Source organism: Pimephales promelas, chromosome 15, assembly GCF_988280905.1.
Source record: "Pimephales promelas chromosome 15, fPimPro1.hap1.1, whole genome shotgun sequence".
Classification (NCBI taxonomy): Eukaryota; Metazoa; Chordata; class Actinopteri; order Cypriniformes; family Leuciscidae; genus Pimephales; species Pimephales promelas.
Genome location: NC_142783.1, coordinates 17369168 through 17395356, shown reverse-complemented (window position 1 = coordinate 17395356; position 26189 = coordinate 17369168). Strand labels below are relative to the sequence as shown.

General features: G+C 36.5%; 3 protein-coding genes across 3 annotated transcripts in view; 2 read left to right on the top strand and 1 right to left on the bottom strand.

Moving 5' to 3' along the window:
• Positions 1 to 4160: 4160 nt before the first annotated feature.
• On the bottom strand, positions 4161 to 10850 carry alkbh1 (alkB homolog 1, histone H2A dioxygenase). Its single transcript, XM_039671139.2, has 6 exons — positions 10695 to 10850; positions 10055 to 10163; positions 7999 to 8161; positions 7492 to 7582; positions 5958 to 6151; positions 4161 to 4680 (listed from the first exon to the last, which is right to left on the bottom strand). The coding sequence occupies exons 1-6, from the start codon at positions 10833 to 10835 to the stop codon at positions 4257 to 4259; spliced, it is 1122 nt and encodes a 373-aa protein (XP_039527073.2). The 5' UTR covers positions 10836 to 10850; the 3' UTR covers positions 4161 to 4256.
• Positions 10851 to 10976: 126 nt separating this feature from the next.
• slirp (SRA stem-loop interacting RNA binding protein) lies at positions 10977 to 11970 on the top strand. The gene is made up of 4 exons (XM_039671152.2): positions 10977 to 11122; positions 11326 to 11384; positions 11469 to 11576; positions 11683 to 11970. The coding sequence occupies exons 1-4, from the start codon at positions 10990 to 10992 to the stop codon at positions 11749 to 11751; spliced, it is 369 nt and encodes a 122-aa protein (XP_039527086.2). The 5' UTR covers positions 10977 to 10989; the 3' UTR covers positions 11752 to 11970.
• Positions 11971 to 13542: 1572 nt separating this feature from the next.
• adck1 (aarF domain containing kinase 1) overlaps positions 13543 to 26189 on the top strand; it is a 126802-nt gene continuing 114155 nt past the window's right edge. The window contains exons 1-3 of the mRNA XM_039671164.2: positions 13543 to 13671; positions 16502 to 16641; positions 17952 to 18035. Coding sequence (XP_039527098.2) covers positions 16510 to 16641; positions 17952 to 18035 — 216 coding nt within the window. The 5' untranslated portion in view covers positions 13543 to 13671; positions 16502 to 16509. The remainder of the gene's footprint in view (positions 13672 to 16501; positions 16642 to 17951; positions 18036 to 26189) is intronic.

Below are 26189 nucleotides of genomic sequence, written 5' to 3'. Positions count from 1 at the left end.
CTCGGTATGGAACTGGACTCGATCAACATGACAGCGCGCCTCATCGAGGCCCATGTCCAGTTGGTGTTGAACTGAGTGAGCACACTGAGACGCAGAACAGTGGCACCACTGCAACTTTTTCAGAGGCTCCTGGGGCATATGGAATCTGCAGCCGCGGTTACGGCCCTTGGATTGCTTCACCTGAGACTGCTCTAACACTAGTCCCAAGATGGGCGTGGCAGAGCGGCTCGTGCCGGGTCCAAGTGACCCCGCACTGTCAACAAACTCTCAGCTTCAGCTTGTGGTCGGATCCTTCGTTTCTGCGGGCAAATGTTCCTCTAGAAAAAATTGTCCAGGCATTCTGTGGTCTCCACGGCTGCCTCTGCCACTGGCTGGGGGGCCACGTACAACATGCCATACAGCTTCAGGTCTGTGGACGGGGCCTACTCGGGTCTGCTTCAGGTCTGTGGTCTACACTCTCGCCACATGTCACAACTTGCCCGCCATCTCATCCTCTGGAGTCAGAAGCATCTGAGGTTGTTTCCTGACGTTTATATTCCGTAGATATATATATATATTCCCTATATTCTGTAGATACTCAAAGTTGATAGGGCTCCTAATTATGTCGTCACGTCGACATTACGTCTCCCGTTCCCTCCTTCAAGAAACTAGGGTTATAATAGTAACTGAGATGTTTTGGATGTTAAAGCAACACCAAGGAACTTTTCCTCTGCGGTCGCCCTACAGGTTGGAAGTGCAATTATCCATTACAGTTCTTTACTACCTGAAAATTGAAGTTACATAGAGCAAGTAAAAGCGATTTAGACGAAGTCAGGCTATGGCAGATGTGTCATTTAACCTATTGTATGTCGATGTACCATCACAAGGGTCTTAGAACATATTATGAAGGTTGAAAAACTACACAGTGTTACTTTAAACAGTGTGATACATGGATTTTACTTGGAGCTAAAGCATATTTTGTCTGTAATTCATGACTTTAAATAGAAACTAATGGAATTTTTCCATAAAAAATGTTTAAACGCCGTTTTCTTAAAATGATTCTTTTCCTCACACTCCTAGTGATGATTTTGCACTTCTGTAGCACCTACAAATACCAAACTTACAGTAAAAGTCGTATTCTTATCTATATTTTGCAGGTTTGACAAGAGGGATTTGTTGATGTATCATTATTGGCCTGATTTATATGATATTTTAAGCCTAAAAATAGGGCGGAAATCATTTTTTAAGGCTATTGGCAGTATTTTCTGATTTACAGGGAAACAAAAGGAGATATTCATAATCCCCTCTGCTAATGTCTTTTCATTGAATATATCAACAAAATGCAAAATGCAAAAAAAAAAAAAAGTAACCTTGCTTTTATCAATGGTTGTCACTTCAAAATGTATGCAAATGAGTGCATATTAAATTAAATATAGCCTGATTAGCATATTTAAACATAAAATTACAAAAAAAACTTACAATACATTTTTTTCTCCTTTTCATGCGAGTAATCAACTGGTAGAGTTTCATGATGATATCTGTAAGTTAAAATTTCTACCCTATTCACACCTGTAGTGTCCCGCCTTAAAATAATATTAAATGAATGTACACATTTACATATAATTTACTCCATGGACCTATCTGCAAATAAATAAATCTAACATACTCAAACAAGTGTATTTAAGATTGCAAGTAAGCTTCATATTTCACCTTGTAATATAAACACTGCAAGAAAATCTCTCACGATAGATAAAAGGTTTCATGCAAATGGACTACATTGTAATCTAAATGCAATGCTCCATCACCCTTGGTGATGGATGTGTGACTGACTTTGCTGTAAATTTTGTTGCGTTGAGTCGCGATCGTTCTTTCTGCTGATTTAAGGCAGAGCAGTAGAGGGCCGAGCGGGTCTCGTGCTCCTGCACCTGCTGCCGGTTCGTGCCAGTGACTGGTAATGACAGAGTAATGGGAGGGACGCGGGAAAACGGGAGGGCAACAGGGCAGAAACACGGTGCCAGCAGGAAGAGCAGATAAAGTGGCAGCACTAAAAATTATATGACTACATATATCATCCTGTCAGCGTATAATTTTATCTGAGAGGGCAGGGCCTTTCTCCTTGCTTTGAAATAGATGTGGTACCTAGAACCGGTCTGGCGTGCATGGAGGTGCTAGAAGAGGAAAGCCTCCTCATCTTCACTCGCCGATAGCTCTTATACATACTTGATGCTTCTCCGGGGGCTGTGGGTGTTTAATAGCTTTTTACATAATGCTATGTGCAATGACCTTTTGACTTCAGTAGGAAACTTGAGAATTTCACTTTTTGGCCACTTATAGAACAGGCAGATATAATTCTTTAGAGTGCAAGGGAATCATTCGGTTTCAGACAATTGAATTGAAATACATTCTCATTTGATGTGATTATACAGGAACTTCCGTGAACCCAAAAATAGGATAATCACCATCGCGCAATTGGTGGATGCGTCTCAGTGGAATGTCTTTGCATAAGTGACAATTGCTTTGGTTCATGGAGAGGTGTTTGTGTGGCTTTCTTAAAGGGGTTGCAGAAAAGGCCTTTGCAAAAACCAATTAGCCCACGTCTTCCTTCTACGTTACCTTCCACGGCCATACAATAAGCAAAAACAGGAGGTAATTAATCCAGCATTGTACTTGCAAAACAACTTCGGCGTCTCAGAAGGAAAACTAGATTATTAATAAAGGAATTCCATTTATCGCTTTATAAAGCCCTGAAAAGTCCTGGGAAATACAGCAGGAATTGTAAACACTGATGTAGGCCTACTTTCAGGGATTATTGAACAAACAGTATGTTTTTTACTTACAAAGTGACCATGGTTCTATATAGCCCTACACAAGGCTATATCTTCTCTTACCGGAGTTTCAGATCAAAAATACAGCAAACAGCAATATTGCAAAATATTATAACAAATAACCATTTTAGTTTTTTAAGCTAAAGGTCTTCAGTGTCACATGCTCCTTCAGAATTATGAATCAGAATTATGGTGAATTCGTTAACAAGTGTTGAAAAAAAGTTGTGCTGCTTTTTTTTTTCCAGAATTTTCAAAAAAGCTGCATTAATTGAAATAGAAATATTTTGTAACATTAAAAATGATCAATTTAGTGTATCCCTGCTGAATACAAGTTTTAAAAATAAATAAATAAAAGTGAAACAATGACTTTGTTACAGTAAAAAAAATCTGATATACTAGGAAGTACTGTATATCAAAATGAAAGAACAAATTTCAGTACCGTGATATATTTTTAGAGTACCATAACATTATATTATGGTAACGCCACAGTAATATTTCGATTCTGGTAAACAGTATGGTAGCCAATACACCACAATACCATGGTCTAATAATGCTTTGAATTTATACTGTGGTAAAATCACATTTATTTGGACAAGTATCATGGTAAAACCATAGTATTGTTACCATTTTAAGTTTCATCCTTGAGGTACCTTGGCATACGGAATATACTGTAAGTACACAAATATTGTATTCATTCAGTACCATATAGTCTAAAATAAAATGGTGTTACCATGTTTTTCAGGCATATGACTCATACAACACTTATGGATGTGGCAAACCAGGTGACATCTCACATCAACTCTGCGAGCATTTATGTTTTTACATGTAAAATACCAGAAACATTAATCTAACAAATCTCACATGCAGACGTGAACTTTTGATAGTGTTTCACGAGAGGCAGAAGTGTTTTATCGCCATGGTAATGCAGGCCCCCAGTGTTTTCAGTCACAATGGTAGTGTCAACCTGGGTCCCTCTGGGAACTTGTCATAGGCAATCTCACACTGGCTTTGACGTGTCGTGACACCGCTTGAGCAGATTAAAAAGATTATACGCCGTCTCCCTGGTTTTCCTATGAAGGTCAGGTCTGTTTAGTGTTACAGCCCTGGGTGAGCAAACATGGCAACCAGCCTTAAATCAACAGACCTGCGCCTGGAAAATTGTCACGACTCACAACAGACTGGACTGAATGTCACTGCTGTTCTACAGACTGAGAAGCATTGTGTGTGAAGTTGGTCATGACAGGGTAAAATCAAGTTTATGCTTTAAGCCAGCCCAGCCTGACTTGACGTGGCACATAAGCAGTTGCGTATATCCAACACCTGCTCTGGAACGAAGAGTCATTACTTGGGAAGAGATCACAATAATGCATTTATTTGCAGTCATATGTACAATTTTTAATACCAGGTGCATTTTAAATAAATAAAACATCGATCTAATCCAAAACAGATACGTTAAGTGTCGCGCTCATAGCCTGATTCGCTTTTTCTCTTCTTATTTTTTTGAGTTTCTTCCTCTGATTTCTCACAGCTTGATAAATGTGACGTCTGTGCACTCGGGAAGTCGAGACCGGAACCGAGTACTTGTCGGATGGTCATATTTACCCGAGACGTCTGCAGGTACCAGGTGCAAACCTCCCAATCCTCCTCTGACACGCTTTGGATGATGTCATCATCCTGCGCCTCTGCCTCTGGTCTCGGGCCCAGGCAGGGTGGCAGGACATTTCCAGCAGGGGAGGGGACAATGCAGGGTACTGCGTGATAGAGTAGGCGACTGGGTCCTGACATCACCATTATGTCTCCGCTGTGCATGAACATGGCTGTGGGACGGTCTTCTCTCTTAGTCCCGCCCAACAAGAAAACGGAAGTCTGCCCAAAACTGACATCAGAGGACAAATGTTTTTATGAATGCATTTCTTATGCTGTATGGATAAAATGGTACATGAAATATATATATATTTTTTTTAAATATAAATAAGTAATATTTGACACTGACAATGCTTACTGTGCACCAATAACATGTTTCCATGATATGAGCAAACCTCTTTAAGTCCAATTTACATGCAATTTTCATTTGTGGTTATTTTTACCGCCATTCTTGACATGATAGAACAAATCTTCATCTTCAATGCATAGCACAAATTATTAGCCTTGTTGGCACAGACTATTTACACTAACTCCGCCCACTGACGTCTGGTTGGCCCAGACAGGGAAGACGCTGAATTATCAAAGGTAGCAATAGTGTAGGGATAAGGCACGAGGCAGAAAGTTTAGACGCAAATAGACCCAAGTTTGAATCAGTCTTTTGCTGAACGGACTCTACTCTCTTTTCCAATCACATATCAGATCGGAAAGGCAAAATAAGAAAAATATTCAAAAAGTGGAAATACTGTAGTGTGTCTAACGTATGTATAATAACAAAGTTTTAATCGGTTAGGGTAAGGGGTAGGCTTACGGAGAGGTTTATTGTCCCAATAAGGCGACATCCATTTAATAATTTTAATAAATGTAATAATTTACACTGTGTGTTATTATTCCATACCGTTTAATGTACAACAACACTGATGTGCAAATAGTATTTTCCACTATTTATAAGTATAAATAGCATAACTGCTTTTTACACTTATGTCAAAGAAAATGCTGCTACAAAGTGTAAATAGAATGTACCGCTATTTTTACTTAATGTAACTAGCATTCGCTAAGAAAATGCTGTTATTTTCACAAACTGTAGTGTAAATAGAATCTATTACTTTTTTAAACAGTGTAAATACCAGCTATAAATATTTGTACTTAGGCCACCAAAGCGTTTTTCCACGCGCCTGGCGTATGTTTTCAATTGTTTTCAATGGGAGCGCAGCGTTTTTTAAAAACCATGAGCGTAACGAGGCGCTGAGCGTTTTTTTTTTTAGTTTTTCAAGTGATATCTCTTGTTCTCTTCGGCTAACTGGAGGAAAACGGTGCTATATTCGCAAATGTTTTATGCGATAGGATAGGCTATTCCCGCTTTGCACATAATTTATTATATTTGCAACTTTGGATGGAAACATAGCTATTGACAACATCTTTATCTCCAATCAAAATCAGAGAATACTGGGAATTTCTGGGAATGCTGAGGGTAGCATTAAATCAGTATATGTAGTTAATAAAATTCCTCACCTGAAAGACAACAATGGTCGGGTATGGTCGAGCTCTGATTCGTCAACGTGGATTCCAAGCGACGAATCAGATCGATAGTAGTTGAGAATACCCGCCTCTGCGTTAAATCCAGGAAAGCCACAGGCTGCCGCCACTCTGTTAGAAAGCGAGTGAAGTTCCTTGGGGAAGGGAGTGTAGTGATCTGGGGAGTACGTCTGCGGAATAAAAGTATGTCAGAATAGTATGGCACCTTACATGCCTCAGCATAGTATTCTAGAGTAAAACTGCCTCTCATTATAAGCAGGCAGTCATTTAGCAAATGCTTTTATTTAAAGCGACATCTCTGCTCTGATGACGTGAATACTGGTCTGAGGGCGGGACAACCAGTCACTCACATGAGATCACAGCAAAAGCCACGCCTCCTGGTTATTGCTAATTTTGGGAGTAATACCTCAGCGATATCCTCCAGATCAAGGCAAAATGTATATATATGTATATATATATATATATAGGAAAAAAAGACTATCGCAACTTCTGTTTCATGCAGACTTTAACATAATGATTGACGTAACTGATAAAAGAGCATTTGCAGCGTTCTTTCTGCTCTGTGGCTTTCACAGTGGGTCATTGTCAGCTGTTATACATGAAAGTGTAATCAATGGACAATCATATGAGCACAGCCTCTCCAAAGAACTGAATTAGCGGCTTACACGTCTGATCCGAGCGGAGTGAATGCCTCAGCCTTCAGTTCTACTTAAAGGGAGGTGGAAAGAGTCTCTGCTTAAAATTCACTGATTGCCGTCAGACGTTTGGCGGTGTCAAACTAACATCAGAGCTAATGAATCCGGTGTGCATCTCCTGACTGATTTAATAGGACAGAAGACTAAACACTTTTATGTAATTAGCATATAAACGAGACAGGCAGACATCAGGCCTGTACAATTAGAGATGAAATGTCCTGAAAGGAGCAAATAATGCTAATAAGATCCATGGCGATGTTTTCTACCTTCCTCTCCCACTAGGAAAAACAATGCCAAAAAGCTGTATTTTGAGCATCATTACTCCAGTCTTCAGTGTCACATGATCCTTCAGAAATCATTCTAATATGCTGATTTGCTGCTCAAGATTTTTTTTTTTAAATCTACATTGAAAACAGGTGTGCTGCTTAATGATTTTGTGAAAACTGATACATTTCTTTTTCAGGTTTCTTTGAGTTTAAAGTAACAGTATTTATTAGAATTGTAGTAACGATGTAAAAGTAGTTACTGTCATTTTTGATCAATTTATTCTTGCATCCTATTGCTGCTGAATAAAAGTATTCATTTCTACCCCGTCCCCCGCCATTTGAATAACACTGGTATAGAGTAGACAGGAAGCAAAGTGGAAGAGAGTGGGGTGGGATCGGAAAGGGTCGCCTGAAGCGCATCTGTTCTAAATGTTGGAGTGCTGCCCATGAGGGTAGCGGCTCCAGCATTATAATAACATTTTGTTTTATACACAGACACACTGCTAAAGCACACATACAGTAAAGTACATTAGAGAGTGACCGTAGTACCTTGGAGTTCCAATCATAGTGGTAACCAAGAGTCACCCAGCGCAGTTTTTCTAGCAGACTTTTGGCCTCTCTTTTTCCACAGCCTTTCCTCCTGCAATAATACACAGACCCATTTAGATAAGGAAGAGCGTGAGATAGATTAGGTGCGGTGCAGAAGCACAAACCATTCACACAAATGTTGTGGAATAAAGGGGGCCTAACAAACTGCAATACCTCAAATCTACCATCTAGGTCACAGTAAAATTACCAGAACAGACTTAGCCACAAGGAAAGCATCTTATAAACTCAGTATCAGAAGGTGGAGTTAGCCAGCACACCTATATTATATCTATATTCAAATAATTGCCACATATCCTTCAAAAATATACAAATTTTTATAGCATTTGTTTTATTCTAAACAACAACAACAACAACAACAACAACAAAATAGTCTAAATGCACCAAAATAATATACAATAAAATAAGATTCTACTAAGCTGCCAATGCATGTCAGGATCTTTGACTTACCGAATAAGATCTATGCTTCTTTCCCAGATGTTTTCAGTCTCCACAGATGACATATGCATATCCAGGTTACAAACGTTGGGCTTCTGTGGATAGATCTTCAAACACTGCTTCACCCAGTACTGCTGAGAACCCGGCAGGAATGGGTTGGATATAAAGATAAACCCTATGTTCCAACAGTGATGATATAGTTAATTTAATCTCATTAAAGTAAACAGGAAAACATGGAAGTCTTCCATAACAGCATGTTAAAGAGCAAGATTAAAAGGGATACTCTAGTTTTTTCATATTAAACTATGTTATTCCCTTAACTAAGACGAGTTGACACATACCTCTCTCGTCTCAATGCGAGCACTTAATCACTCTGGCGTGCAAGACACTTTGATTGCACTTAACTTAGCCCAACTTAGCCAAGTGTCTTGCGCGCCAGAGCGATTAAGTGCACGCACTGAGAAGAGAGAGGTACAGTGGGGAAAATACGTTTTTGAACACCCTGCTATTTTGCAAGTTCTCCCACTTAGAAATCATGGAGGGGTCCGAAACTGTCATCGTAGGTGCATGTCTACTGTGAGAGATATAATCCAGAAATCACAATATATGATTTTTTTTAACCATTTATTTGTATGATACAGCTGCAAATAAGTATTTGAACACCTGTCTATCAGCTAGAATTCTGACCCTCAAAGACCTGTGTTAGTCTGCCTTTAAAATGTCCACCCTGCCGAAAAAAGGTCCACTGTTGGAGCAATCATTAGAAAATGGAAAAAGCTAAACATGACTGTCAATCTCCCTCAAGATCTCACCTCGTGGGGTCTCAATGATCCCAAGAAAGATGAGAAATCACCCCAGAACTACACTGGAGGAGCTGGTCAATGACCTGAAAAGAGCTGGGACCACCGTTTCCAAGGTCAATCATGCATGGCACAGAAGGTTCCCCTGCTTAAACCAGCACGTCAAGGCCCGTCTAAAGTTTGCCAATGACAATTTGGATGATCCAGAGGAGTCATGGGAGAAAGTTATGTGGTCAGATGAGACCAAAATAGAACTTTTTGGTCATAATTCTACTAATCATGTTTGAAGGAAGAAGAATGATGAGTGCCATCCCAAGAACACCATCCCTACTGTGAAGCATGGGGGTGGTAGCATCATGCTTTGGGGGTGTTTTTCTGCACATGGGACAGGGCGACTGCACTGTATTAAGGAGAGGATGACGGGGGCCATGTATTTCGAGATTTTGGGGAAGAACCTCCTTCCCTCCTGCAGTGTGTGCAATCCTGGTGAAAAACTACAGGAAACGTTTGACCTCTGTAATTGCAAACAAAGGCTACTGTACCAAATATATTAACATTGACTTTCTCAGGTGTTCAAATACTTATTTGCAGCTGTATCACACAAATAAATAGTTAAAAAAATCATACATTGTGATTTCTGGATTTTTTTTTGTTTTTTTTTTAGATTATGTCTCTCACAGTGGACATGCACCTACGACAATTTCAGACTCCTCCATAATTTCTAAGTGGGACAACTTGCAAAATAGCAGGGTGTTCAAATACTTATCTTCCTCACTGAATGTATCAACTCATCTTAGTTAAGGGAATAACATGGCTTAATATAAAAAAAGTGGTGGAGTATCCCTTTAAAGTCCCCCTGTAGTCAATAACTGTACCCCTCAAAACTTATGTTTGATCACCAAAATTACAAATTTAAAAGTTTTTTCCATTAAAAAATCTAATGTAAATCTACACCCTTGCCTCATTTAGTATACACCATTCTATGAATTTGCTAATTGTCCCTGCCTCAACTCACTTGCACCAGCTCAGAGATCCCCTCTTTGATAATCACACTTTGACGTGATTGGTTACAAGGTAGTTTGTGATGTTTGTGCATCAATGTGACAATTATACTAAATATTATTAATATTATACATTAATATTATATATATAAATGAATTTAATGATAGGCTTCTATCATTATATCAAACCCATGAAATCCTTTAGATTCTGGAGAACATACAGTATGGCAATTATTTAAAACAGCCACCAGATTATCTAAACCATACCTGGATATCCATGCAAACCAAAAGCTTTCCAGTCTGTAACCGGCCGAAGACCAGCTTTAGAAACATCTTCCTCACTTATAGGAGTGGAGTTAAGTTCACAGGTAAAAACCTAGACAACGAGACAATTTTTTAATCCTAGAAGCACGAAACTAAATATAGTACAAATTAAAAAGTGTAAAAAGTATACAAAGTACAAAGTGTACAACAAAGGCATAGCAAATTAATATGACAAAAAATGTGTGCATGTTCTGTAAGCATGAAGTATTATAATGTTAAAAATAATAGTTGTAGTTTACATAGTTCAAAGCCAAGGTTTTTTTTTTAAATGAACCATAAATCATACAAATGTTCTTATAACGGGTTAATAGTAATACTAATAATATTAATATGCACCGGTTTGGAAAACTTATAATCATTAACATAAATATGCCAGTGTTCCTCAAGTCTGAATGGCACATCTTCTCATTGTCATTACAAGGTTCAGTTTATTATTATTATTTTTTTTAATAGATTAGGTAATACATATAGAACATAAATATTCTAGTAATATCTGATATATAATAAATAAACTGTTTAGGAAATGCTTATAGCGTCATAATGTTAATGAACACACAATATTTCTCAAGTCTGAATGACTCACCTTGTCATTACAAGGTTTGGAGAAATTAATGACCTCACTGAAGTCTGGAGGAGGATTTCTCCTCTTGTAAAACTTAAACAGTTTTCTAAAAGCATCTTCTCCATGCTCCATTATGGAGGCTGCCATTTTTCTCGTCATCATGTGACCTTTCTATTTCTAACGCCAACGATACAAAGCTTCGATTTTATTTTTATTTTTTTATTACTCAATGCAAATAAAATAACAAACACAAACATAAAAGATACCAGAAAGCGATATTTTACGTTTCAAAATTGTATAATTTAATGTAACAAATATGTTTTCTTCCGGTCACGTGGTCAGGGTCACCGTAAGCTCCATTCGGCAAGGACGAAACATGGCAGCGACAGCAACTGGGAAGAAGGTGTTTGAAGTATTTGTGTCAAAAGTGCCATGGACCATCGCAACGAGTGAGTAAAGGATGCCATTTGATCAATGTTTTTTTTTATACATCAAATTAGTAAATAATACGCGTATGAATGCATTAAATGAGCCAGTAAATGGCTCAGCCTGTCATTATCCGTAACGCATCATCAGTATCTCTGACTTACTTACTACACTGTGATGCTTTAACGTTTTAATATCCAACGTATGTTATTGTTCTGTGTTTCAGAGGAGATTAGAGAATACTTTGCGCAGTTTGGCCAAGTGAAGAAGTGTCTCTTGCCATTTGTAAGAGAATACAAATAAAATGTAGTGTTTCATAATTTTCTTATATTCCTGTCATGCTGAGGTGAGTTTTCTCTTATTTTGTAGGATAAAGAGACAGGTTTTCATCGGGGATTTTGCTGGATAGGGTTCACTTCAGAGGAAGGACTGCAGAATGCATTACAAAAGGATCCTCATTTCATCGAAGGAGCAAAGGTGGGGGTCTAGTTGGGAACTGGAAGATCCGGCCACAGATATCTCTGGTAAACGTTGTAGTTTGAACATGCATTAAAATATATTTGTCTATTTTCTCTTAATGCAGCTCCAGGTGCAAAAAAACAGAAAGCCATTTTCTGGAAAAAAATCAAACAAAGAAGCAGAGGATGTCTGAAGAGATCTGATCTCATGTCTCAAGTGTTGTTTTCAGTAACAGAAAACTCTTATTTATTGTGGATGTGCCTTTACTTGGCATACTTGTTTTCAAGAAGACAAACTTTAATGAGTTTTGATTGTTGTTGTATTATTGACTGCTTGTCTAGTGTGTCTGTTTTTTGTTTCTTTTTGAAATTTAAAGAAATGTGAGTCAAATAAATTGGGATATTTTGAATTATTTTGTTGTGTTGGCTACAAATTATTATTACTATAAATTTCTTTGTCAGTGTAGTATTTAGTATTATTTTATCCATTATAATTGTGAATAGATTTTAGCATTTTGCCTTTTACAAAAAAATCAAATTCTCTTTTTTTAATTGATATATTATTTTTTTTAATTTATATGTATATACGTATATATATATATATATATATATATATATATATATATATATGAAGAGTTCAGATGCAAAAGCCTCTAAATGCCATTTGAAATTTTCTTCTTTAATGATGATTTTTATCAAACTTGTGTATATATAAGTTCAGTAATTTCACTTATATAACAATTAATAGGTAATTACCATTGCCATTTAAGTGAAATCACTGAACTTAAATATACAAGCTTGATAAAAATGATCATTCTAGAAGAAAATTTCAAATGGCACTTAGAGGCTTTTGCATCTGAACTCTTCATATATATATATATATATATATATATATATATATATACAGGTATATTATATAAACAAAAATGTTAATGTTAGATGTGATTAATCGATTTGACAGCACTACACACACACACACACACACACACACTAATATACTGTATATTTATTATATTTGTTTTTGTGTGCGTATCTATCTATCTATCTATCTATCTATCTATCTATCTATCTATCTATCTATCTATCTATCTATCTATCTATCTATCTATCTATCTATCTATCTATCTATCTACACACCCATGCACTTTTGTATTAGATGTGACTAATCTATTAAAAGATTTGACAGCACAAATATACTATATACATACATACATACATACATATATATATATATATATATATATATATATATATATATGTATGTATATATACATACGTTTCAAGTTTAATTTTAGAATGTATTATAAGTTGAAAATATATTTTGATTAGAGATGCTTGAGCAACATTGACTTAATTTCTTAATACTTTTACATGGTAACAGTTGAGTAATAACTTGAGAGTTTGTTTATAACTTGATGTATGCAGATGCATGAAACATTTCATCAGTGTGGATAATTTATTTAGAGGTTAATCAAGGCAGCAACTAAGATGCCTCTGCCAATGTTCCGGTCACATTATCTGTCCGAGCTCATGTCATGTTAAATCTGGTCACGCTCCATCACTACTTTGTCCTCAACACCTCAAAGAAAAAGAGTATAATGTGTTTATGGAATACATTTTGAAATATATCTTTTGACTGAGGTTCTCTCTGTAAAAAGAATGTGGTTGGAATGATTTTTATTGCTGTGGACATCTGCTCAATCATATTGCTTAATAGAATAAATGGGTTATGGTTATTACATTTAGTACTTGCATCTATTTACAAACCATAATTTAATGTTATGGCACTTATCTGAAAATGTTAAAATTAAGGTTAAACCATAATAATGTATTTGTGAAAGAAATCAAATCAAATTTTTTTGGCTTCTAATTTTTTCTTGAGAAATGCATTCAAATGGATCAACAGATTCTAATATGTAATATCTAATTCAAAGTTTATTTAATTGGCAAATGGCAAAGATGGTGTTCTTTTTCGATTCGATTCACCAATGACTGCATAGATTTCTAGACTGCATTGACCATAATGCTTTGCGCTACGTACGTCAATGTAGACGCCAAAGTTGAAAGGTCAGAGAGCGACACCGGTTAGTGGATGACAGCGTGAGTCAATGAAGGTAAAAACAATCTGCTGTATTATGATTCTTAAAAAAATACAGAATCACTGTTATTGACGCTGACACCATGCAATAAAACGGTGTCTGTTATTTAGTTATATTCTCTCTTTATGTTACGCAAGCGCTTGCATAACAAGCGATATGTATGATCAGCTGACCTCGTCTTTCAATACACCGACTGATGTTATGAATGAAAGCGGTTTATTACTCAAGTGCTTCGATCGCTATGGTTTGCTTAATCTGTGCTGCTGTGGTTTTTCGTTAATTTATAGATTTGATAACGCAATTTGGTTTTAGTTGTGTAAACCAGCGCTGCATTTCCCAAAAAAGCAGAATGATGAGCCCAAGTTGATCTTGAAGAAACTAATGACGACACATCGTAACTGCCACGCCCCCAAAGTTTATCTGCAGCAAATTTCATCAAATTAAATAATCAAACAATGTTTATTAGTATGTATTATTTCTATAAATATATTATTATCTCATTAAAGATATGTTTGTTATTTACAAACTCTGTGTGGGAAGACATATGAGACAGTATAAGAACTAATATCAGTTAATCAGTTTGTGTGGGATAATTAGGGCCCGAGCACTAACAGTGCGAGGACCCTATTGAAACTGTTAGGATTATTTTTTTTTTTCTTTTTTCTGCAAAGTAAGTGCCATTTTCGGGGCCGCAACATGCTCAAAAACTCACCAAATTTGGCACGCATGTCAGGACTGGTGAAAAATTTCGTATTTTGTGGGTTTCGCGTATGGGCGGGGCAAAATGGCACGATAGCGCCACCTAGAAAATTGGAAAAAATTAGCCCCTCGTCCACGTTCAACCTACATGCACGAAATTTGGTGGGGACGTGTATCATATCAAGACGCACAAAAAAGCCTCAAAAACCCATACCCTAAACTCGACAGGATGTCCGCCATTTTGAATTTGGCGGCCATTTTTGGACGATTTACAGACTCCGTACTTTAACGAACTCCTCCTAGGGATTTAGTCGGATGGACTTAAAATTTCTGCTGTGCCTTCTAAAGGCATTGACGATGTAAAGTTGTGCTATCTGCGCGTTTTCGTCGATGGGCGTGTCCGTGGCGTCGAAGATTCGCCATGAAACAGGAAGTTGTAATAACTTGGCTGTAAATGCCCAGACCTGCACGAAATTTTACACATTTGACTAGAGTCCCGCCCTGAACAAATCTACATGCCGACATTCACCCACAGTCATAGCGCCACCTGCTGGCAACAGGAAGTGACCTTTAACGTAGCAGCCCCCGCCATATGTTTGACCGACATGTACGAAATTTCTGTGGTACATCTACCATGACCAGACGTACAAAAAAGCCTCAAGAACCCATACCCTAAACTCGACAGGAAGTCCGCCATTTTGAATTTGGCGACCGATTTGGGACGATTTACACACTCCGTACTTTAACGAACTCCTCCTAGGGAATTAGTCGGATCAACTTCAAATTTCTGCTGTGCCTTCTAAAGGCATTGACGATGTAAAGTTGTGCTATCTGCATGTTTTCGTCGATGGGCGTGTCCGTGGCGTCAATGATTCGCCATGAAACAGGAAGTTGTTGTAACTTGGCTGTAAATGCCCAGATCTGCACGAAATTTTACACATTTGACAAGAGTCCCACCCTGAACAAATCTACATGCCGACATTCACCCACAGTCATAGCGCCATCTAGTGGCAACAGGAAGTGACCTTAAACGAAGCAGCCCCCGCCGCTTGTTTGACCGACATGTACGAAACTTCTGTGGTACATCTACTATGACCAGACGCACAAAACAGCCTCTTGGAGCGATGCCCTAAACTTGACAGGAAGTCCACCATTTTGAATTTGGAGGCCATTTTTGGACGATTTACACACTCCGTACTTTAACGAACTCCTCCTAGGGATTTAGTCGGACCGACTTCACATTTCTGCTTTGCCTTCTAAAGGCATTGACGATGTAAAGTTGTGCTATCTGCGCATTTTCGTCGATGGGCGTGTCCGAAGCGTTGATGATTCGCCATGAAACAGGAAGTTGTAGTAACTTGGCTGTAAATGCCCAGATCTGCACGAAATTTTACATATTTGACAAGAGTCCCACCCTGAACAAATCTACATGCCGACATTCACCCACAGTCATAGCGCCACCTGCTGGCAACAGGAAGTGGCCTTTAACAAAGCAGCCCCCGCCGCATGTTTGACCGACATGTAAGAAATTTCTGTGGTACATCTACCATGACCAGACGCACAGAAAAGTCTCCTGGAGCGATGCCTTAAACTCAACAGGAAGTCGGCCATTTCGAATTTTACCGCCATTTTTTGATGATTTACTCATTACGTACTTTAACTAACTCCTCCTAGGGCTTTAGTCGGATCGACTTCACATTTCTGCTGTGCTTTCTAAAGGCATTGACGATGTAAAGTTGTGCTATCTGCGGGTTTTCGTCGATGGGCGTGTCCGTGGCGTCGATGATTCGCCTTGAAACAGGAAGTTGTAGTAACTTGACTGTAAAAGCCCAGATATGCATGAAATTTTACACCTTTGACAAGAGTCCCGCCCTGAACAAATCTACATTCCGACATTCACCCACAGTCATAGTGCCACCTGCTGGCAACAGGAAGTGACCTTTAACGAAGCAGCGTAGTAAATACACAGCCGCACTGGCTGAGCTGCAGAAAATGCAACGCGGCCGCCTCAGACCCCGACGTGCTACAGGTGCGAGGGCCCGCCCATCGCTGCTTGCAGCTTTAATTTACTGTTTGTTTTTGAGTATGCTTACTACAAGGATAGCTGCTTAATGGTGATAAATAATGTGTCTCTGTCTTTTTGCAGTTCCTCACATGGCTGTTCGGCTACTGAAGGTATCATCTGTTGCCACTGCAGTGATCGCATCATCAGGATTTTACCTGTACAGCAAAAATGTGGACTTCAATGATCTCAGCATTGTCAGATTTGGGAGGGCAGCTGCAACGGTAAACATAAATAAATATTTTTCACACTTTTAATTAGGGCTGTCAAACGATTATTCGCGATTAATCGCATCCAAAATAAAAGTTTGTATTTACATAATATATGTGGGTGCACTGTGTATAATTATATTATATATATAAATACACACACATGCTTGTATATATTTAAGAAATATTTTCATGTATATACTGTATATAGATTTATATATAATTTATATTATATGTAAATATAAATACTTCATATGTAAATATTTTTTTTTTCTTAAATATACATGCATGTGTGTACAGTGCACCCACATATATTATGTAAACACAAACTTTTATATTATGTAAACACAAACTCCAAAATTGTATTTTGGATGCGATTAATCACGATTAATCGTTTGACAGCCCTACTTTTAATTCATTAAAATTTTAATAATTCTGAATACGACAAACTTAAGAATTGTTTCAAAGAAGACTGAAAGTATACAAAGTGATAAAGTTTGTTTACTGTAAGTCAAATGTATTAAAATATATATATATTTTAAAACTGAATAAAAAAGTTTATATTTTTTACAAAATAATTGCTTGAAAATCAAAGTCATACATTTAACCATGTTGTGTTCCAATTTGATGTCATAAAAATGTATCCTTCCTGTTAATAGGTTTTAAAGTACTGTTTCCATGATAACACAATGTTCAATTTCAAAATGGTTTCACAGGATGAATGTGATGACTGATTTATGGTGATTACTAAAATATGTGATGGAGAAAAAGGCAAATAATAAAGCATGCCAAGCTACCGTGAAACTGCCAATACTGTAGGGATGGGCAACGATTAATCGCGATTAATCGCATCCAAAATAAAAGTTTGTGTTTACATAATATATGTGTGTGTAGTGAGTATAATTAATTTGTATATATAAATACCCACACATGCATGTATATATTTAAGAAAAATGTGTTATTAATACATCAAATATTTATATTTATATATAATATTAATTGTGAATAAATATATATAAAATATATACATGCACATATTTCTTAAATATATACAAACTTTTATTTTGGATGCGATTAATCATTGCCCATCCCTAGCCAATAGATCAAAATGCATCTTAATGTCAGGTGTAAACTTGGCCTGGCAGTTAACATGCTAAATATTACTTTCATGTTCAATATTTTTTTTGAATAAATACATTTGTGTCACAGTACGTAAATTACTAAAAATAGTGCAAATACAGTGTATTTTAATCAATATTTTTTCTGTCAAGTGTGCAGTTTTTATTCACAGTTTTCATCTTTGTCTCTGGAATGAATGTTTTCAGACAGCTGTCATCAGTTATGACTACCTCACCACTCTCAGAGATGTACAGTATGGGACAGAGGAGTACTGGGCTGTCAAATCAAAGGTAAAACTCTTTGTCTTGGTGCTGACGGGTTATCAGGAATATCTGCTGTGTGGACGTTGTATTTTATTTCTTTTGGGCTTCATTTGATAGGAAACTGTAGACTGGAAAGTCTGGGTCCCCTTGAGTATGTCCAGGTCTGATGTGGAAATATCTCTTGCATATCCTCATTTTAATAAAGGAATGATGTGGTCATGTTTTAAATAAAATTTCCTAGAGATGAATGGGCATCTCATGTTGTGCTTTTGCCTTTGAAAGTGCACTAAATATTTGCTGATTTTATGAACTGCATAATTTACTAATAGTACAAAGAGATCCAGATAAGGCCTGAACAATCTTAACCTGTACACTATTTCAGGAGCCACTGTGTTGTATGGGTATATAATGACAATTTTTACTCTTTTTATGCCGATTTTCTGTGTTCATGTAATCCTAAATTACATGTAGTATAATAAGCAATCATATTTTATTAAATGTCATCCAAACAACACATTACTCAAACCAATATAACAGCATTGAAGTCAATAACCAACTTGCAATCTCATTATTGATGCATTGATCAAACTTTCAAACACTGAAATTTAAAACACCCTAAACAATCTGGCTCGCTGTTTGTAGGATCATAGCTGCAAATGCCAGGCAATAATTCTTGTGCCATTTCCACCCCTGTGTATAAAGGCCATTTGAACAGCTCCATCAGGTACAGTTAAACAGCTGATGCAGGGAAAGGTTGCAGTCTCTCACCTGTGTGTGTGTGTGTGAGTCTGAGCGCTGATGGCAGTCGCTGGAGGGAAGCGCTGAACCCTGAAGAGCAAGGTCCGAGCCAGATGCACTCTCTGCCAGGCCCGGGTACGGAGGATAGGGTGCCGTTTTCCTTCCCCCTCGGGGCCCGCAGTCAAGCCTGGCTACACACGCTGATTAGAATTAATGCAGGCCCCTGATTTAATATAGAGGAGAGATTTGGCTTCTAATTATTCTCTCACTAGGTGATTCAGCTCACTGGTCCTAGGTTGTTTCGGATCATTCTTGCTTAGATTTTTCCCATTTAATGTTTTACTGCATTGGGGACAGTTGTACAAATGAACAGGTTTAAAAGTGTGTACACATAAAAATAATTGTTTTGTGGGCGTTTGATCTTCTATGAAACTACGGTACCATGCTTTTTGGACATACTATGGTTATTCTGTTGTTCTGCACATTTACTATAGTAATACTACAGTATTTTGGACATGTGCCATTGGCATTTTCATATTACTGCAAAAGATGCATAGTAAGTGAATATGCTAGTCATTTAGTACCATAATATTTTTTTTTTTAATTAGATTTTTATCATTGAACAACACATCAGTTTTGAGTATGCAATTTTCTAGACTTAGCCTCAGATGTCATGCCCACAGACCGTTGATATATAAAGCAAACAAAATTGGAATTCGAAGTTGTCATCTGATTGGTTGAATTCTGCGCTAATCAGGATCAACTAAATGCTTGTTGGATATGTGAAGTTCAAGGCATAGACTCTTTAAAAGACATCCAAGAGTTTTACATGCCGGTGTGTGATTGTAGGGACATCGACTTTACATTTTCACGCCCCTAAACATGATGCTGAACAAATCAAACTGTGATTGGTTGCTTACTTTACCTATCAATCCTATCGGTCCTTGGCCAATGAAAGCTGCTATGGAGTCCATACCTTCTGCTGTGAGTCTGTTTTACCTTGTTGAATAAAACTTATTTATTAATTGAAACAAACTGATTTGAATTTATTCAAAACATTTTTTGTGCCTTTTTTAGTGTTCTTTTTAATATGACAAAATAAATGGACAATAAACTTCGCCAGACTGTACATACTATAGCTGCATTTAATAGCTACATGACCTTAAAATTAAATTACATGTAATTGAATAATCTGTGTCTTATTGTTTAGCTTATCAAAGTCCTGGATATAGTGCATTTTCATGATTCAAATTCTGGGAAACTAGAAAAGTGCTCATAGTTTGGTATCACCACATTTGCGCTTTGTCATATTTCTGCTTTAAAATTTGTGAAGGGGGGTGGTTTTTTGTGGGAGCACTCACTAGATGATTTGGCGAAGGACAAGCATGTCTCATTGCTCCATGAGAACAGTGCAAGGGATAATGGGGGAGCTCCCAGGTGTTGCGGCTCTGTAATGGCCACAGCGTGTGACTCATGTAATGAGGGGCGTTCCACACAGTTAACCATGCCTTTGCTCTCTGCAGACCAGACCACCTGCTCTTTATGCCTACCAAGTGCATTCCATCTCAGCAATTAAATCACTACTCACTTTTGTGTGACGTAATGATTATTACTGCGAGACAATTTTACTTTTTGTGCTTTATAATAATCTTGTCAGCATGAATGTGGCCTAGACTTCCATTCAAAAAGTTTGGGGACAGTACTTTTTTTTCTTTATTTGGAAAGAAATGAATACTTTAATTCAGCATGGATGCCTTAAATTGATCAGAAGTGAGAAAATATCTTTATTTCAAATAAATGCCGTTTTGAACTTTCTTTTAAAGAGAGAGTTCAACCAAAAATGTAAATTATGCCATTATTTTACTCGCATGTTGTTCCAAATCAGTATGGATTTCTTTCTTGTGCTGAACACAAAAGATATTTTGAAGAATATGGGTAACAGAACAAATGATTGACTTGAAAAAAATACCATGAAAGTCAAAAATGATGTTAGAAGTTGAAATATCCCTTTAATCAAAGAATCTATCATGGTTTCTCAAAAATATTCAGCAGCACAACCATTTCAATCTTGAAAATAATAATAAATGTTTGAGCAACAAATCAGAATAAGGATCATGTTAAATGTTACATTTATCAAGATGGGATAAATGGCTGGTTAAAATTCAACTTTTGTATATATTAAAATAGAAAACAGTTTTTTTTTTTCAATTTATATTTCACAATAATTACTGTATTTAGATCAAATAAATGCAACATTGGTGAAAGACCCCATGTTTGAAGGGTTGTGTATTTAAGTGATTGATGATTAAAAATATATATATTTTTTTTTAAATTCTGTAATCAATATATTATATTGAGGATGTTACTTGCGAGTACTTGTTGAGAAAAGTGAGTGGATTGTGAAAATGGGCTTTGTGACCTCAGCTAAAAATGAAAGTCATTTCAGAGGTTGAGGAGGTTGTTACATTTCAATCAAGTTTGTTTTCATGTTGTATAGCTCATTAAACAGAGGAGATTTTTCAACTGGTCAGTTGAACAGACAGCACATTCAAATAGATCAATATTCTAAAACATTATTTATTGTGACATATGAGTAAAGCATTAAATAAAGTGGTTTTAAAATGGGATGTTTTGCCAAATGTGGCAACCTAGAAACTTAGAAAGTATTGAGAAATCACTGGGTCCACAGTTTGGTATTTCTTAAATAGATGCTTTTGGCCCTTTCAGCCCACAGCTGATGTCTCCTGATAATCTATTCTATGAATAGCAAGGAAAAACACTTTTTCCTGCAATGTCAGTGTGGCTCCAAAGAAAAGAGCCCAGCAGTGAGAGCCAGATGAGAGAGAGATTACGTCTCTTATCTACCCCTGGAAAGACCACCTGAGGACATTGGTGACACCCAAATTCAAGACTGCAGTGCCTGATTAGTAACACCTTATAGAAACACATACACACGCACACACGCACACACGTATGCATATGTTGTTTGCGGGGACTATATGCGCAATGGTTTTTATACTGTACAAACTGTATATTCTGTCCCCCTCTAACTCTACCAATAAATCGGTCTATCACAGAAAGCTTTTGGCAGAGTTTTTTTTTTTTTTTTTTTTTTATAAAAGAAAGCCTTTTGGTTTACAAGGACACAGGAAGTGTCCTCAAACCATGTTCATGTTTTAATACCCATGTCATTATACACATTTACTCATTAAGCACACACACATATAATATAATTAGTTGCAGATCCCATTTCCTTTATTCTTGAAGTAGAGGAACAATTTAAAGATTGGGTACTTGTAAATGGTTCATTAAAACTTAATTTAAAACAAATTAAAATAGCATTTGTTCATTTTTTTCAGTTGACAAATATTTTTAATGATGGACATAAATTTAGTTAGTGAAAATTATGTCTAACTCCATGCTGACAAGAACTCAGAGGGATGCATTATTTCATAATTTTCTACATTTCAGAACAGACAACATTGTATATGATTTCTAAATATTTAAATGATGTAACATTTCATATTATTTATAGTGATTATTTACAGTGATTATTTTTATATATGTACCACTGTTAGTAAGTGAAATAATAGGAAAGAAAATAAGTCTAAAAATAAGTTAATTTTAGTTTTTATTATTTAGACTGTTAAAGTTGCACTTTAAAACAACTTACCAGTGGCAGTTATAGTACCTAAACCACAAAAATGAAGGTGAATCTGTAAACTAGAGCCACCCCCTCCTCCTCCTCCTAGTCTCTCCAAAACTATCATGTAGGAACTGCAGGATATCGCAGCAAGACAAGCTGCTCACTGGCCTGCTTTGATTACGGCACATGGATGCCCGCAGTTTTAGACGACAACACCGGTGGCACGCAGAGCTGTAGCGGTGCTGAATAATGCATGCACTCAAAGTTGGAGGGCAGGTGTACCAGGCACTGCTGCTGTCAGGCGGGCATCGGAGCACAAACGGATGTAATCTGTTTTCCCTGGCGCTGAGAGGCACTGCTGTAAAATGCACTTTTTCTACCCTCTGCTCAGAAAATAGTCTTGCTCTGATATCTTGCCCTGTGTGGGGTCTTCGTTGAGGACAGGTTATGTGTCTTATCGTGGTTGACAGAATACCTTCCAAACAGTCTGAGGAGATGATGTGAATCATTGCGTGAATATCACTGAGATAAAGTGTGGAAAAGTGTCAGAATCAGCACTGAAAACAAGTGGTTCGCAACTGCTGGGTCTTTAAAGATGCTGAACGCATGATATTTAGACACTAACTTTTAATCTGGTTTTTTTTTTTATTTTAAGTTTGAATTGATTTTTGTGTACTTTTTTTTGGGTAGATTCACATGATGTAACTTGTAATTTAATTATTTTCTGCACTGAAAATGGTTACACAAAATTAATTTGAAGAGTTCAGATGCAAAAGCCTCTAAGTGCCATTTGAAATTCTCTTCTAAAATGATAATTTTTATCAAGCTTGTATATTTAAGTTCAGTAATTTCACTTAAATGGCAATGAAGATTACCTATTAATTGTAATTTAAGTGAAATTACTGAACTTAAATATACAAGCTTGATAAAAATGGTCATTTTAGAAGAAAATTTCAAATGGCACTTAGAGGCTTTTGCATCTGAACTCTTCATTTATTCATTTTAAAATTTGAGTATTATATATTCAAGTCTGTGATTTTGAGTATTTGAAAAAGACCTGTTTGTATTTGACATTCAGTTATGTTGTACAATTAAACGAAAAGCTCACACAGCACAAGCAGAAAGATATTGGGTAACACTTTATTTTAAGGTGACGTACACGTTATATATGAATTTAATAATATGTGATGCATAATTACAAGTAACTAACCCTACAAAAACCTAACCGTAACATGTATAATTAGTACATGTAGTTAATGAAATGAATAGTTCACCCAAAAAAATTATATTCTGTAATTATTTACTCTTCTATCTTCTGCTCAACACAAAAGAAGATATTTTGAAGAACATCGGTACTTGTGGACCCCATTGACAAAAAAATAAATAAAAATACTATGTAAGTCAATGGGGCTCATCAACTGTTTGGTTACCAACATTCTTCAAAATATCTTCTTTTGTGTTCAGTAGAAATAAAAAAAAAATCATACAGGTTCAAAATAACTTGAGGGTGAGTAACCATCCCTTATTACACTGTAAAAAACAATAAGTAAAATTTACTTATTTTTTTCAAGGCAAGTTTTTGCACTGATATTTTTTGAGTAAATTTCACACATATTATTAAGTAAACTATACTTCACTAAGTTAAGTGAAAGTAACATAAGAAATTAAGTAATTTTTATTTGGCTAATTAAAGATTAAGTAATATCTATTCTATTTAATTGAATTTTTCTTAATACAACATTTCGTTCATACAATATAACATTGAATTAGACCACACTGTTTAAGTAATCATTACTTGCAGTGTTTCTCATCATGTCTTCACTTTTGATATAGCATGTGTGAATGCAGACCTCAATACTTGGTAGACAATACACAATGACGGTAACATTTGATAGATCGTTTTTGTGTTTGAATGTGTCATTTTAAGTAGAAAATGAACTCCAAATGTCACAAAATGGCAAATTACTAATCCTAACAACAAAGTAATGATAAAATAGTGTAAATACAGCTGGAAAACAGTGAAAAATCAACCTCATTATTATTCATGGCCCAGTGCATGATGGGGACAATAGTATCAGAAAAGTTGAGTAATTTTACTTAATTTTATAATGTTGCTTTCATTTCTACACAATTTAATTGAGTTCTACTATAGAATTTACTTATTTTTTTTAATTCTTGCCTGAACTAACCTTTTTCATGTAAACTAAATTGTTTTTTTCTGTAGTATTTACTTCACCACAAAATCATTTTTATCAGTGCTTATTAGAGTTAGCACAATGTATACATCATCTTAAAATAAAGTGTAACCGATACTTGTTACTGCATCGGCATTAGCAAACCTTTTGCTCTTCGGATGACGTAGCATTAGTCTTACATGCAGCCATCCACAACCTAACCATAAACTCTACTCTATAGCACATGTGGTTACCATAAAAATTTCACCATAACGGAAACTCTTTTAAATGTCAAACAAAACTGACCTTAACAGGTATTTCCCTTCACTCAATTACACATTAAATAACACAATCATTTCACATTTACTCTCCTGATCCAGCCATATGCAAAGAATGCTGGGAACTAAAAATCGGCCCACAATCATTCATGTAATCCCAACAACACAAATGGATAAAGTCCATTTTAAATATGTAAGTAGATTGAACACAATTAAATTAAGTTGTATAAATCTATAGCAATTGTGTTTCTTTAGCTAATTTCAATTAAGTAATTTGAACAAACAGTAAAAATACTTGCTATTTCGACATAGTCTTGCTACATAGCTTATGCATACAGCTCATTGACATATTTGTGGTGTTTTAAATTGAAATACTTTATTTTCTGCCCTTTTGCAAGTTTACTGAGACTCATTAGTGGACAAAAAAAGTTCAAAAATTATTATTTTTTAATTTTATTGTTTTATCAAAAGGCAGATCACTGTCCTTCAACCTGCTGTAATCTTAAACGAGGCAGTTTTCACAGTTAATTGGTCGATATGTTTTGTTTCCCCCATTTATTTAAGGATGGTTTTACATCAATTTCTGTTCCCCAGGGAGTTTTACTGAGCAATGATATGAAGGCACTGTATATGTTTGTCGGTACATTTTATGTTGTTGTTGGAATGTTGCTGCGTCTTTGCCTTTTTGGCTATCTTGTTTATGTATGTATAAGTGTGATTGTTTGCAGAGGTCTCAAAGTCCTTGACAGCCCTCACAGGCATTTGCACAGCAGATTAGACTTTAGCGAGGGCTTATTCCACATGACTTCCTCCAGAGAAGCCTAAACGTCCTCCTCATGACCCTCCTGCTGAAGCAGAGTGGTACCGGGGTCTGAGACTGATTACAGGATTAGAACAGCTATAGCTCTCTTATTGTCATCATGTTATCTTTCTGAAGACTTGGCAAGTTACTCAGAAAAAAACAAAACAAAAACAGGATGCTGGTGGTCTGCTTTAGGTTGGAATGTGACATTTCTTTCCTTGAACATTCCAAAAAACAAAGCATTGGCAGCACATTGATGTAGCCACGCTGTAGCCGAGACAGTAATCTGATTGTGGGAAAAATGGAATTTGGATTGAGTGGCTTGGCACATTCCTTTTTTAAGGAAAAAAAAAAAAACTATTGATGTGAGAAAGCAGTCTATTCCCACTTCCGTTCTTTTCACTTTCACTCTACAACCGTTCTCTTCCTCCTTGTCTAAATGATTAATCTGTTCCTCGCACAGGTTGTTGTTCCAAGTAAGTCAGCATCTTGGCTTAAAGCATTGGAGAGAAAATCAAGTCTTGAGTGTTTGTTGGCAGAGAC